At 49.5% G+C, this 15,486-nt stretch overlaps 1 protein-coding gene across 4 annotated transcripts in view; it reads left to right on the top strand.

Annotated features, from left to right (window-relative positions):
- The window catches only part of LOC144162845 (multiple PDZ domain protein-like), a 283,629-nt gene that overhangs the window by 68,642 nt on the left and 199,501 nt on the right, over positions 1–15,486 (top strand). For all 4 annotated transcript variants that reach the window (XM_077693545.1, XM_077693543.1, XM_077693544.1 and 1 more), the window contains 5 exons: positions 743–1,198; positions 7,938–8,017; positions 10,461–10,634; positions 12,602–12,800; positions 13,451–13,776. In XM_077693545.1, coding sequence (XP_077549671.1) covers positions 743–1,198; positions 7,938–8,017; positions 10,461–10,634; positions 12,602–12,800; positions 13,451–13,776 — 1,235 coding nt within the window. The remainder of the gene's footprint in view (positions 1–742; positions 1,199–7,937; positions 8,018–10,460; positions 10,635–12,601; positions 12,801–13,450; positions 13,777–15,486) is intronic.

Here is a 15,486-nt window from a genome sequence, read left to right as displayed (position 1 = left end):
GAGCACATTCGTGCGATTTCAATTGGATACAGATTGGCTATAGCTCCGGCTTGGCGAACCGGGCCTGTGCCTCATGTAAAGACGGCCAGCCACATCGTTATCACCATCAAACAATGGCGTCCGCCTATGAGTTTTTTTTTTTTTTTTTTTTGGGTGGCGGTGTGGGCGCACCGCGCATGTTTTCGGTGAAACTAAGCGTCCTGAATGTTTAAAAAGTTACAAATAGCTGGCGCTATGCTTATTTTATTGTGAAATAATTGTTCAAACCCAGCCCAATTCATCGAAAATTTCGTTGAAGCGAAAGCAAGCCAGACAAATGGTTTGTTGTGGCGAGGACTTTGTTGCATTGACTTCTATGGCTAGCTGACGGGGAATTGGAAATATTTCGTTGAAGCGGAAATTTCGTTGAAGCGGACTTCGTTGTAGCGGGATTAGACTGTATTCGTGTTTATTGCTCTTGTTTTACTTCCTTTGTCTAATACGGTGTTCCCATTCCCCTTTGTAATGCCCTCGGGCAATGAGGGTAACACAAATAACTGAAAAATTCCACAGAAATTCAGAGAATTATCTCTAATGCGCAGCATTCTTATGCCACTTGTCTTGAGTGGGAGCTTTTACAGCCAAGTTTTTTTGGTTTCCTCAATTATGTCCAACCAATTATCTCCATTTGCTCTATTATAATAATTAGAAGTGGAACATTCGTGAAATCTGCATAAGCTCGCCCCCTCTCCCCCTCTCCCAGACGAGATCTCGGGCATCTTTGTGAAGAGCGTGGCCAAGGGGAGTGCGGCGGACGCGAGCGGCTGCATCCGGGTCAACGACCAGATCATCGAGGTGGACGGCCGGCCCCTGCAGGGCTACACCAACCACCAGGCCGTCGAGGTGCTCCGCTCCACGGGCAAGGCCGTCAAGCTGCGCCTGGCCCGCCACCTGCGGGGCCTCCGCTACCACCAGCTGCAGCAGGCCATTGCCCTCTCGGACGCCGGAGGCGCCCTGCCGCCCCTGCCCACCACGCCCACCCCGTTGACACCCACGACGCCGGTCATGCCGGGCGGCCTGTCGTTGCCGCTCGTGGCCGAGCAGCCGCCACCGCTGCCCCGGTCGTTGGTCCTGGAGGACGGAATCCTCGCCGGGATGAACCTGGACGCCGGCGGACTCTCAACCGTGGGGTCGACGGAAGAGGACGACGGGATGTACGGTGAGGGCATTTCGTCGACATCTAGACGGACTACGAAGAACAGTGGAACCCAGCCTTGAAGACCCAGCCTTAAAGTTTCATTTATCAAACTGTCGCTAGTCCCAGCGTGTGTGTTGTCCTACTCTCTCCTCGTGTACGCGTCTTCAAGGCTGGGTTCCAGCATTCTTCATAGTATGTACCAACAGGCCCAACACCAAACTCTCCTAGACAGACTATTTGAACTACGGGGGTTTACAGAGGTAACGTAAGTTGGGTTGATGTGCAGCAATTGAGCGCTGTGTAGTAAAGTATGCCAACTTGCTTATTCCATGCCAACTCATACTACTCTATGTCTCCCCGCCCAAACTTGCCCATATTGTGCTGGCAGATAGGCTAAAAGGGGAAGGGTGTTGTGTTCTGTGTTGCCGTATTTATTCGAATCTAGGCCGGCCCCGTTTCTAAGCCGACCCCCGAAAGTCTGAAGCCACGAAAAAAAAAAAAAAAAAACTTACCTCGAATGTAGGCCGAACAAAAAGGCGAGGTAAGCATTCACAAAAAGAAAACACATTTATTGAACATGAAGATGCGGTGCTGGAACTCAATCAGTTTCTCTCCAAAATCACGGGGCAACTTCTGGGTGATTGAGGTTAGACGACGGAGGCTAAAGCCGCTTCATGAATTTCTGTAGCCAGCCCCGACTGGCTTTGAAGTGTGCCCGCGATAAGCCTCGTTCTCTTGAAAGCTCCCTTGCTTTTGCCTGGAGCACTTCCGTCGTTACTGGAAGGGCAGCTGCTCGCTGCGTCCGAACGAAGTCAGCCAATGCCATCTCCATTTCGTAGTGACGGTCTTCTCGTAGTCCGGTGAATGCCATCCTCGTTGCGGTGCACGCAAATATCCTCTCCCGTTGCGTCCTCCAACGGCGGGCATTTTTTTTCATCCACGCCGAAGTCCCGCCCGGCTTGAACATTCGATGACAACTCCGCGGCTAAAACAACTTTTCTTTTAAATGCGGCAATACCGTATTTACTCGCGTAATCCTCGCACCCTTAATGTAAGCCACCAAAACTTGGATTTTTTGGTTCCTCGCATAATCCTCGCACCCCCAACTTTGCAGCAGCGAAAGTTGCCTGCTCGCGAAACCCGCATGGTGCACGCGCTCTCCAACGCGCGCCCTCCCCCGCCGCCTCTCCGTTCGGCGGAGAGCGCTGTGTATCCAAGGCCATCCAGGCGCCCTAACAACCTGCATGGCTACTCCCTAACAGGCGCCCTAACACGCTACTCACACTGTCCTTGAGCCGGTTTCGCGTGCGCGCAACTAGACGGCGTTCGCGCAGCCCGCTGTCGTGTCGTCGTGTCGCCGTCGTGGTCCCGTCATTGAGCAGCAGCAGTCTGAGTCACTCGCGTCAGTGGTGGATAGCTCGCTGCCATTTTGAGCACTTTTTGATCTCTTTGTTTTGTGCTTGGTGCCGCTTCGCCATGGGGAAGAACGGCAGCTACACTGCCGCTTTCAAATTGAAAGCGATAGAGTACGCGATCGAACACGGCAACCGCGCCGCAGGCAGGCACTTCGGCGTCACCGACTTCAACGTGCGTTACTGGGGTAGGGCACGCACATGACGACGACGAGATAGGGCGCGCGCCAGAAAGCAAAGGCGGCAAATTTCATGATCGCTGATCGACGGGAGACTGTTTACGTTGTAAATAATAAAATAAAAAGAAATAGCTGCTGTTGGCAACACTGAGCTTACATATACAAAAAATGACCGCTACATTTAGCGGGATTGGCAGGAGGCAAATTGGCAACACTGTGCACCGGATTATTTTTTTCCCCGCATAATTCTCGCACCCCTAACTTCGCATTGACTTTTCCGAAAAAAAAGTGCGAGGATTATGCGAGTAAATACGGTAACGTTCCGGCCACCCAGGTGTTTTGGCCACTTCGGTGCTCCGGACAGCTAGTACGTAGCTGGAGAACCGGTCCAGCTCAGCTGTGAGCGCTACCCCATATGCTGCCGCACGCTCACGAGCTACTGGCCATCCGGCCGTTCGCTCTCCGGCTGCAACGTCACTTCAGCCTCGCCACATTGGCTGCACTCTTCTCAATTTCAGTTTCAAAGTCGCTGGTTTTTGCTTATTGCTTGCGGTGTGCATGTGAATATTTCAGCTGCCATATTTTGCATCTTGCAGTCTTTTTAGGCGGACTATGTAGAAACAGGGTTTTCCAAAGGCCAAAATTTTGACTTTAAGGGGAGATGCTGGTCTTAAAATTAACTGTTTTATTAATTGGTTTATGATAATGAAAATCACTGCACCTGTGTGTTTTGCCTTCCTCATTTCAAATATGTAATTAGTTTTTAAGTGCATAATTATGTTTTGAGTTAAAGAAAATACTGGAGCCTCATTAAGTAATTCCTTATGAGCCATTAAGAGGCTTTCTATTTAAGTTTCTTTTTTAACAAATGGAAAAGATGTGTAGCTTAAGACCTTAAGTAGGGCACGCACATTACGACGACGAGATAGGGCGCACGCCAGAAAGCAAAGGAGGCAATTTCATGATCGCTGGTCGACGGGAGACTGTTTACGTTGCAAATAATAAAATAAAAAGAAATAGCTGCTGTTGGCAACACTGAGCTTACATATACAAAAAACGACCGCTACATTTAGTGGGACTGGCAGAAGGCAAATTGGCAACACTGTGCACTGGATTTTTTTTCCCCCGCATAATTCTTGCACCCCTATCTTCGCATTGACTTTTCCGAAAAAAGTGCGAGGATTATGCGAGTAAATACGGTATAATGGCACCGCTTGTTTGGTGCCATTGCACTGTTAAAAACAACGTTACTAGAGTAACGTTGGTCAAAACCAAACGCCACACCGCACGCAGGCCACTATCCGCACAGTTCAAAAGGGCGGCATCGCTATGGTAAGGTGGCTAGAATGGGGAGGTGTGAGTACCGCGGCGCCTTCCTTCGGCCGCGCGTGACTCCCTTGCGCGCAGATGACACCAGGGAAAATGTGGCGCTGCCCGTCGAGGCGCGGTAGCCGCAGCCGGCCGCGCCGTCCTGCCCGCGCTCTCCCTGCCCTCGCCGTGGCCTGCTTCGTCGTGCGTTGTGGACTGTCTCGCGTCGTTCTCCCGTTCGGGCGTCTGTTCGGGGTGCGATGCTGTCGACAGCAAAGAAGACGACGGAGCAAACGTAGAAAATAAACTAACTTGCGCATTCAGCGTAACACGTTTGCATGCTAAAGCCGCGGCAGAAATTCGCTAGTCAATGGGTGATGTGCCGCAGATTGGCTGCCGAGACCATTCTGCTGCCCTGAGCTTCACGCCTTAGGAGGATACAGTTTCTACTTAAGGTGTGAACTAGCAATTGAGAAGAAACTGAATGCAGTGAAACCTTGCATGATGCAGGCTGAATTTTACAATTTTTTTTTAATTCTTCACTTATAAAAAAATTCAGGGAAGCTTGCATTCACGCGCAATACTTGAATGACGAAGCTCTTGTAGTTGGGCATTGCCAGACGCATAGTTAAGTTTTTAGTATCATTGTTTAGTTGCATTGTTTGGGAGCTAGTAATCGTCGTAATATGCATCGAAGATGCCGTCGTCTTCGCGGCGAGTGGTAGATGCAAAGTCATCCTCAGCATTGTAGACTTCCACGTACCGTGCTCTTCTCATCAATTCTCGAGGCAGCGGTGGCGGGAACTTCCGCATTAGCGCTGAAGTTTTTTTTTTTGTTTTTTTTTCTTTTTACACGGGCGGTAGGACTTGACGACAGCGCTGTTTTTTTTTTTGTTTTTTTTTAAACTAAAGCCACTTCCCGTGAGGCGCTCGGTGGTCGCCGCGAGGCACGCGCTCACGAGGGCTCGGCATTTTTCTTGGTATCTATTTTCTGCTACGGCGAACTTACGGCTTGTACAACAGCTCCGCTGTTAATACTTTTTCTTTTCCCCCAATAAATATACTTTTGTTCTCTCTTTACCTGTAAATACTTTTTGTTTCTTCATCACCTGTCAGTAGTTTGTTTTTCTTCATCTGAAAATAGTTTTTCCTACTTCATATCTTCTTTTAGTATCCTCACTATGAACATTTTTTTTTTCACCTGTTAATGCTTTTTTTTTGTTTCTTCTTCACCTGCAAATAGTTCTTCCCCGGTGAATAGTTCTTGTTTTCTTTTCAGCGGTAAATGCTTTTTGTGTGTTTCTTATAACAGGTGCTAATGGGCACCTGTAAATATAGTTAAATTTGTATTTTCACATGTAAATAAACCGTTTTTTTTTTCATTGTAAATAAACGATTTCATGACGAGACCAGATGTGTTGCATCAATGTCTGCTATCATTTCTGATGTGAGCGGGATAACTGCATCCGGTCTAGCGGTTTGTTTAGGGTATCAGAAAGCGCGGTGTACTCCGAGACGCCTTCAGTTATTGACAGCAGGCCCATGCGGTAGTGCCGATCTCGAGGACGGCGGCCGTATTTCGAGGGAAGCGAAATGCAAGGCGCCTCTGTACCGGGTGGTGTCAGTGCACATTATACAAGTTTTTTTTAATAGAAGCCGGAGCCACTTCACGTAATGTGCAAACGTGCTTTTTGAAACTGCATCCAATGCGAACTGTTCCCGTAAAACTAAATTTCATGGGTGTAATGAAATGTGCTTATAAATTTTTTTAGTGATAAATATTCTCTTTTACTCTTCCAGAAAGCTCGCCATACCGCAACGGGTTCGTTTCCCCTTTATGGTAGAAATGCAGCCGACGCGATGCCGGCGGCGCGCTCATTCCAGCTGCGCGCCTTACCGCGCCCTACTGCGCCTTGGTCAACAGCACCGCCCGTGGCATCTGCGCGCTTTGGAGTCATGTTTAGGCCGCCGGTACTCGCACCTCCCCATTCTAGCCACCTTAGCTATGGCCCCTTAAGTGGCTACTGGCTCGTCTAGTAATGGCTACAATACTTTCTTTTCTGGGTGGCGCTAGCTGTGCGCCACTTCCCTCAATTTCACTTGAAAATTGGCGCGTGTTTCAAAATCCTCGAATCCATGCCGACCCTGGAGTTTGATATATCAGTATTTCAAAAAAAGTATCGGCTTAGATTCGAATAAATACGGTATCTTGGTGGTGAGGTGTCTTCTGAATAGCAGAACACCTTGGCCGAGCAACCTGACTAAGATGAGGCACTAGCAATAACGCCGCCCTGAACCGTGATGCGAAACTCTGGGATAGTGAGCTAATTGGGACCGTTTTTCTATAATGCACCCTCACATTGCATCTGCATGTGGTGTGTCCTGAAATTCTAAGTTTTTTGGAAGCAAACTATGGCTGAAATTTTCTCTCCGCTTTTTTGTTAAAAAACCAAAATACCTGTTTCTTCTCAGGTGAAAGCGAAGCGCAAGTGACTTTTTGAGCGCGCTCAACGCACCACCGCTGCTCAATTGCAATGTTTCAATCCTGATTGAGAAATTGCACCAGTTGCACTCGCGTACGCCAGATGGCGCCAAAAATGTGCTTCGCGGCCAGCGTCTGGTAACTTTGTGCGGTCGTAGGTACACGTAAATATATAAATGTTATTGCACGCTTATTTGGGTCAAGTTATTTGATACAATATCTGGCGTTAGTTGAAGTTGTCAACTTCTGTGCCATTAGTCAATGGGGGCAAGAGTATCGCTGCTTTCGTCCGATCGCGCTTGGAAACCTCAATCGCACTTGCGAAACCAGGATTGAGTTCGAGCGGGATCAGGCTCGATTGCGATTGAAACTGTCGTGTAGCAGTGCCCGATCCGGATTGAGCTCGGTCGAGATCGACTCAATCACGATTGAAAGTGCCCGTGTGACCGGGGTATTATTAGGAAAAGGTCAGTTGTTCTGTGTCATCTGCTTGGTTCAGGGCATGTCTCCAGCAGCCCTCATTCCTTTTTTCTTTCTTCATTTTTTCTTAAAAACTGGTGACCCAACAATGTTGTTGCTGATTTGAACAAAAGTGAAGTTGGCAAGTTCTAGGTAAGTGCAACCTGTTAGAGCACCTCTTGCCCCACATTGCTCTAAGTTGTCAAGAAAGGGTGCAACAGAAAGCTGCAAGCAGCAGACTTGACCTCACTTGTGAAGGCAGGAAGCCAGGGTGGTAGTAAGGTTTTAATTTGCGCTAGGTTCCACCTGGTGAGGCTTAGAAACGCCTGTCATCTTTCACTATCTAAGAAGTGTCTTGCTTGACAAGTGTATGTTGCCCTCCTGCCCTTACACACGCTATCTTTGTGCCTTGAATCTTTCGCAGATGACTGCCTGTTGTGTTTATGAAGTGTGCTCTTGTAACGGCTTATCCATGCATTCTGCTAATTTCTTTTTTTGAGGGGATTGTAGAGGTATAAGAGGTGTAAAAGAATTGGGGAACATGTCAAGCAAATGAAACTGTTATGTTGTTCTCATTCAGCATTGCACTAACTGCTGTTGGTGTTTCTCAGGCACGCAGTTAGGTGTCCCAATCTTCTGCTTACACAAATCAGAGCGTGGTTCTCTTGCAGTCCGCGTTGTCCTCCATTCGAAATCAGTAAAGCCTGGGTGTTAGTACAACCTGTTGTTGTGTAATAGTACCCAGGGTGCCATGCTCCTGATGGTACCACTTGAGAAATAAGGGCTGAATGTCGCAAGACCATGGTCTTGCGACATTCAGCCCTTAGGCCTGTCTCTGTGCACTGATACAGGCCTAGTTTAGTTTGTTGGGCACCGTGCTCAGCTCTGACCTTGATCGAGATAAACCTTGCTTTCCTCAGCTGGTGAGCTGGACTACAACACAGAGGCCTCCATGATGGATCACTGGAGCAAAGTGGTCGGTCCAGAGTTTGAGATTGTGGTGAGTACTGCGTGGACCTGCTGCCTTTTTTTTGTTTTTTTTAGATTTATTTTATCGTGTCTCTCTGTTTTGTGTGAGAAAATGTGTTTGTGTAGCTCCTAAAGGCCGATCCACACGGTGGACCAAAATGATTATTTGGACCGCGGTCCGCGCATCACGTGACGGGACGTCACCAGATCGCGCGGACCGCCGTTGGGCCGCGCAGGACCGCGGTCTTCGCGGTCCAAATATTCGCTGAGGCTTTTCGGTCCGCGGTCTCGACGGCGGACCGCGACATCAATCACCGTGGTCTGACAGCTCCCGCGTCGCGTGGGCGGAGCCAAGGCCAGTTGCGCCAATAGAGAACGTCGCGGGCAGCGCGGTTGATTCGAAGCGCTCGAAGGAGCCGCACCAGAGGAATTGGTCTGGACAACGAATGTTGTCTGGCAAACAGTGTTCTTAGCCAAATCCAATCCAATTTTTCGCTCAAAAAAAGCCAGTCGTTCTGTCGTCTGCTTTTCCGCCCCTCGGCCGCCACAGCAGCGCAGTTCCGAGAAACTGCGGCGGGTGCACATGTCCCTGCTTTTATGACCGTACGCACAGCGGGCGGTCGAAATACCCCCCCTGCCCTTTCTCGGACTTGGCTCCCGACCCAACATCTCAGGCACCCTAGCTCTGTGTTCTCCGAAAATAAAATAAAGAATGCTTTCTCTTTTTTCGAGGGGTTCGGGAGGCGACCCAAGGACAGTAGCAGACGGTCGCGAGAGTTCCGCACGCCACAACTTGGTTCCGCAGTCCCAGCTCTTTTCGACACATCCACTTTTTAACCCAGCACGACCTTTTCGGCGCAGGGTAGTCTTCTTCATCAACGTACAAAGCTAACGCCATAGCGGCCAAATGACGCTTGCGCTCTGTTTCCATTTCGACTGCTCCAAAACGCGCGCGGAACCGCGAAACCAAGCGCAACATATACATAAAACATGCACGGCGCGGGCGCGAGCCATTCGTATAGGTTCGCGAGTTCGTCTGGTTGGAAGCACTGTGGTGGAGAGTGTTGCTGGTTGGACCGCTCTGTCGTCTGCTACGGCGGTCCGCCGTGTGGATGCTCTCGACGCTGCATCAGACCGCGGCGGGCCGTGACGTGGCATCACGTGACCGATCGGACCGCGGACTCGGTCCGTCGTGTGGATCGGCCTTAACAAGGCCATGAAGGCAAAATGCAAGTTTGGAGCGTAGAAAACAGTGTCCGGATAACTGTGATACCAATGTTATTTAAAATTTAAACAGGTAATCTTGGTATTAGAGGTAACAGATGAAGTAGTGACGACTCACCCGCACATTCCGGCGAAGTTCTCGTGTCTCTACAACATCCCAGAATCTTATTTGTGCTTCTGGTGGCGACTGACCGAAGCCAACACCGAGAAACATGGATGGGTGGTTGTAGTAGGGCCTCCAGTTTTGTTTGGTCAGGTCACCTGAGTGCTAATGCAAATAATAGGCAGACTGGTCTTAGAGAAATTGTTTTTGTTTGCTAACCAATTTTAATGAAACTGTGCCGCGTTATGGAGCTCTTTGTGCTGATTTCAATTCTGCCATTAAATTTTTTGAGTTGATTATTTTTTGAGACAATTAATGATTAATTGTCATTACTTTGGCTCACAAAACAGCCACTCCATACAGAATGGTGATTAGCACGTGGCTAGGCAGACAAATGACTAAAGAATACAATGCTGGAAGAACTTTTTTGGTTTAGCTATTTTTTGTCGTTTTACAACACACTGAATTTTTCACTCCTCCCGCGCTGTGCCAGAAATGTCTCACAAGTGGTGTCATTTGAACACAATAATAATTTTCTAAAACATCCACTTGAAAATTTGTTTCCAACGTTGTATTCTCCGCACATTTAGGTATTCGAAGCAAGAAAAATTACAGTCGTACCTGCTTTGGGTGCCGAGATATTCATCGGCAAAACACTAGCTTTGTGTTGCAAGAAAGTGCCCTTTTACCATCGAATTCTGCACAAACTCAGCTGTAGAGAGCACTTTAAAATGCTGTTTGCAATAAAATATGGTGCCTTTTGAGGAGGAAGTTTGCAGACTGGTAGAAAAATGGCCATGGATGCCGAAAATGCCATTTTTCAGAAAATTGTCTTTTGACCGTTTTTCGGCCCCAAAGACGGCCCCTAACACACTGATAGCTACATTTTTAGTGCTGGCCTCTGTCGAATCACTCTGCCCCTATTACGTCGCCGTAGCGGGAAGAATATGAAAGTTCTTAATGCTTTTTGCGCATTTTCGTGGCTCGAGTGGAGCTGGGTGTGTTGCCAAAGGCTGGTTCTTTCAGATAGAAGAGAGTTGTACTCTGCGTCATGGTTCTTTACAACAAAGATGAGACTGTGTGAGCTGAAGAGTAATAATAGGTGGCACAAACTCTCGACCCTGGTGGACCTCTCTCTCCCCCGCAGGTGGCCCAGCTGAGCAAGTTTGAGCCCTCGGGGGGCCTGGGCATCTCCCTGGAGGGCACGGTGGACGTGGAGGACGGCCGGGAGGTGCGCCCGCACCACTACATCCGCTCCGTGCTCCCGGACGGGCCCGTGGGGCTCAACGGACGCCTCCGGCCGGGGGACGAGCTCCTCCAGGTGGGGGCTGCCTCCTGGGGATGATGGCAGTGGGGACAGCTAGGGACAGCTGGGACGCGACTGGGGAATGCGGGGAAAAAGCGTGTATGGGGCTCTGGCCTGAAGCTGAGTTAGGAACTGACTTAACAGTGGAGGGAAGAGGGATTGCGAGGATGACTAGGGACCATGGGGACACAACCGGGGAGTTTGGGGAAGAGGCACACGTGTGTGCTCTGACCTGAAGCTTAGTTACTAACTGACGGAACACTGGAGGAAAGAATGATTGTGAGGATGGCTAGGGACCATGGGGGCTCATCTGGGGAATGTGGGGAAGAGGCTGATACGTGTGCCCTGACCTGAAGCTTAGTTACTGACTGAAGAAAGGTTGTAGCTTGCTTGGAACTAAGGTTTGAGCATTTGTGTTTCTTGGTTTGCGCTTTCTGTTTCTTTGTTATTCTGACCACACACCAGACGTACAGTCCATAGAGTTTCATACTAATATATACTAGTAGAGAGAAATCTGGTGCCACTGTCTAGGGGAGCTGCGCTTCAGCGAGCGTTCCGTCATGTACCCGGCAGGTACGTTCCACTTGTCCTTGGCATGGCTCATGAACAGGCTGAAATGTTGGCTAAGGCTGCAAAAAAGCAACAATATTACCGTAGATGGTTCATGAAATTTGTTTTGTTATTATAAAATTCAACCTCCGAAATGTCATTAGTTTTTTAGAAGCTTAATGTACGATGAACAAGAAAAAAATGTTATTTTTTTCGTTCATTTTGGCTTCGAGACAAAAAAGAAGCCGTATGCCTAGCTAAGCCAAGCAGCCCAGGAACGTCGCTAGCAGCAATGGCGCCGCCCACGGCGGCCCGCGACTGCAGCGACAGATTTCCCTCTAGTATATATTAGTCTGAAACTCTATGGTACAGTCACACCCCAGCTCAACGAAATTTCCACTTCGACGAAATATCTGCAATTCCCTATTAGCGAGCCATAAAAGTCAATGCAACAGAGACCTCACCACAACGAACCACTGTGCGGCTTGGTTTCGTTTCAGTGAGAATTTCGCTCAGTGGAACTGGGCTTGAAGGTTTTTTTTGCAAAGGAATAAGCATAACGCCAGTCATCTGTTGCATTTTAACATCCACATCACTTAGTTTCTGTGAAGACGTGCGCCCACACCACCGTCTACAAAGAAACTCATAGATGGATGCCATTGCTTGGGGGTGATAACGATGTGGCTGGCCATCTCTCTACGAGGCACGGGCCCAGTTTACCAAGCCGAAGCTACAGCCAGTCTATATTCAGTTGAAGTCACAACACGAATGCGCGCTGCCGGCGCCGCACCTCAATGTGTGCCGCCTCAATGTATGCGTTGTGAGCAGCTGTCACTGCAATTTTTTTCTACCATCCTCAAAAGTCAAAAGCAAAAATAACGTTTTTTGTTTTGTCTGGAACCCGCGTCATCCTATCTTTATCGCGAACATGCCTTCTGATTCAGTGCCCCTGCACCCAATCAGAAGATAATATAACAGGGGCAGCTCCTGCCACAAATGAGAGGGAGGCTTCACACAACGTAGAAGCTATCTGGAAGAGATGAGTTCAGTTGCGATTGGGAAATAGTTTGATAACCACTAGTTGGTACCTTTGTTAACCGTCACTCCTTTTTCTAAAGATTGCATTATGCGGTCAATGATGCCAAAAAATGTGCGGGGGTACTTTTCTTGTCCTTTTGTGGCGTGCTGGGGCCGATTTCGCCGCAACGAATTTCCACTTCAACGAAATCTTTCACACGTCCCGTCAGTTGCGTTATAGCGGGATTTTACTTTATTCCTAGGCTGCTTGGCATTTCTGTGCATCCCCGAATGTGTTTTTCAGTGATGCACAACAGAAAAGGGAGCGGAGGAGCTCGTGTTTGATGACTGATGGAATGGACTCGGGGTGGATCGAAAGGATGCGTGCCACGACCCCCCCGCTCCCCCTTGCGCAGGTGAATGGACGTCAGCTGCTGGGCCTCCACCACCGTGACGTGGTGGGTGCCCTGAAGCAGCTGCCATTGCACGTGCGCCTGGTGTGCGCCAGGCCGCTGCCCCCGCCCCTGCCACTGCACGGGCCGCCCCTGAGCGCCCGCTCGCCCATCACAGCAACCGACGACGAGCAGGGAGACTTCCTGGACGACCACTACCCCGGTGCGCCTCCCCTCCCACTGCCCTTCGCATGGCATGCCCATACTAGTGGGGTAGTCAATGGAAAAACGGCAGTGTAGGGAACGGCAAGGGGTAGTGGGTTCAACCACTCCCCAACAATCAGTGTACAGCCCCACTCAGTGTTAAGTGGAACACACTCATTGTGCTACCACATCCCCCTTCCCCCCACACTACCAATGTACAGTCCCACTCAATATGAAGTGGAACACTCTCATCAGCTTCAACATTTTTTTTTTTTTTTTTTTTTTTTTTTTTTTTTTTTTGCAGGATAGCAATGGCTTTGCATAAGTCGACAGCACTTTTCCGGATGCACCGTCTCCCCCAGCATGAAGTAGGGATGCTCCTCATTAGGTGCTACAGCTTTTTAATAGTGTTGATGGAATCAAATTGAGGGTACAGTCGCACTAACTCGCTACCACAGCACCTTTGTGAATGTATAGTCATTAGCTACAGTCATTAGGAACACTCATTAGCTACCTCATCTATTTATAAACTGTGATGATGGCGAACTTCAGAACTCCAACATGCGATCATCTCCAGACTTTGCCTTTTTTTTCTGTTAGCCCTTTCGAGCGAGGAAGTCCGCTGGACTTGACCTTTGTGCCCCCCACTCCCCCGTCTCCTTGCTGCAGGGCCGGCGCAGAGTCCGACGGGGCTCCTGGGCCGGCCATCGTCGTCCTCGTCGGCGTCCCCGCCGCCGTCGTCCCTGTTGTCCGCCGGAGGGGGCGGGGGCGTGCTGGGGGGCTCCCTGCCGGCCCTGGTGAAGGCCAAGTCAGACGGGTCGCTGGCGCAGCCGGACTGGGACGAGGGGGGCCTTCCCGGCGGAGGGCCCCTGGTGAAGCTGCGGTCGCGCTCCCTGGAGCCCCTCACGGGACTGGCCATGTGGAGCAGTGAGCCCCACGTGGTCGAGCTGCTCAAGGGGGACCGGGGGCTCGGCTTCAGCATCCTCGACTACCAGGTGAGGGGGAGCCTCCGTCATTGCTCTGGACAGGCAGGAGAATGCTCGTTTGCCATCACAGGGCTTTGAATAAGTTGAGAGTGACCCGCTGCGGTGGCTCAGTGGCTAAGGCGTTCCGCTGCTGAGCAGGAGGTCACAAGTTAGATTCCTGGCCGCAGTGGCTGCTTTTCTGATGGAGGCGAAAAGCAAAAACGCCAGTGAGTTCGAGATTTCGGCGCACGGTAAAGATCCGCAGGTGGTCAAAATTAATCCGGAGCCCTCCACTACGGCGCGCCTCATCGCCTGCGCTGCGTCGGCGCGTTAAACCCTACAATCATTATCATGAATAAGTCGAGAGCACCTTTCTGCATGTGCGGTAGCCCTATGCATGAAGTGGAACACGTTACTGTATTTTCACGCGTATAACCCACCCCTCATATTACCCGCACCCCCATTTTCCGTCGACGAATAAAAAAGAAATATATCCCCTTGTATTGCCCACATATTTTATGCGTAAAAGGATGGACCAAAGCTACTACGCAAATAACATTACACATTTGTTTATGCAAAAGAAATTACCTACCTGACTACGTAGCTATATGGCCTGCCGCATACAGTTTTTTAGGTTGGTATATTGTTGAGCTGTGTGTGCAAAATAAGCACTGTCAATGGGATAACAGCGGCTTAGTCGCTAATACTGCTGTAGGGACATTATTGGCCAACACGCATTGCATTGAAGCTGCACCAAAGGAAATACCTATAATCCACGCCTCTAGTTCACCCCTTGAATTTTCGCACTTTTGGTGCGGGTTATACGCACGGAAATAGGGTGTCTACTACAGCTTTGTGCTAGTGTGTAGGATCAGTTTGAACGTAGTCACACTCGGTTAAGAAGAGGAAGACTTGATTACCTAGCATGCCTCTTTATTAGCAGAGTACAGGATTGAAAACTTACAAACAAGCATTCACTGGGCATATGGTCAGCTGCTGCTGATTTAAAAGGGTCCTTGACAAAATGCAATTTTTTTTCAGTTTGAAAGAACTAGGATAACTCACTCGGCTCCATTTCATCTGCGAAAGACGTTTTCTAACCAAGAGAACAACGCACAAAATGTTGACTTTCAAGTTTCACCCCACACTGACGTAATATAGGCAGGAGGGACGTAACGCACGGGCAGGACCCAAAACAGTTGTCGGTGCGTTACTAACTCCGCATTAGCATTTAATTAAGTGGTGTGATAAAACGCAACCAGAGGACCCACTACGATTGCCTGGTCATGTTTCTCGGCAGTGGCTTTGCTCAGCGGCCGCCAATCACACAGACAAGGGTGTGCGACGTCATAGACAAATTGCTGGAGAGTGGCTAGGGAGTTGCCACTGCTTCGCATGTACCATATTTACTCGAATCTAACGCACCCTTGATTGTAATGCACACCCGTTTTTCGCAGTCCGAAGAAGAGAAAAACGCTATGTTCTTGATTGTAACGCGCACTAGACTTTCATTATCTAATACAAAAATGCAACTTTTTTTTTGCTTGGAACAAGCCAGGTTTATTCCAAAGGTGGCACGAAATGAAATGCGCCGGTTATTGCCGGCAAGACAGTCACCGCGACGACGGTCCAGGGCAGCACCGCCAGGCAGCTCTGTCGTTTCGGGTCTCTGAGCCGCTCGCTGCAGCTGCACCTACTCCGCCAGCGGGTCTTCAATTTGGGGATATCGCCCCCTCTTTG

This window comes from Haemaphysalis longicornis, unplaced genomic scaffold, assembly GCF_048455015.1.
Source record: "Haemaphysalis longicornis isolate Haplotype H1 unplaced genomic scaffold, Haemaphysalis longicornis Haplotype H1 scaffold_12, whole genome shotgun sequence".
NCBI classification, from domain to species: Eukaryota; Metazoa; Arthropoda; class Arachnida; order Ixodida; family Ixodidae; genus Haemaphysalis; species Haemaphysalis longicornis.
This window is presented reverse-complemented; position numbering and strand designations above follow the sequence as displayed.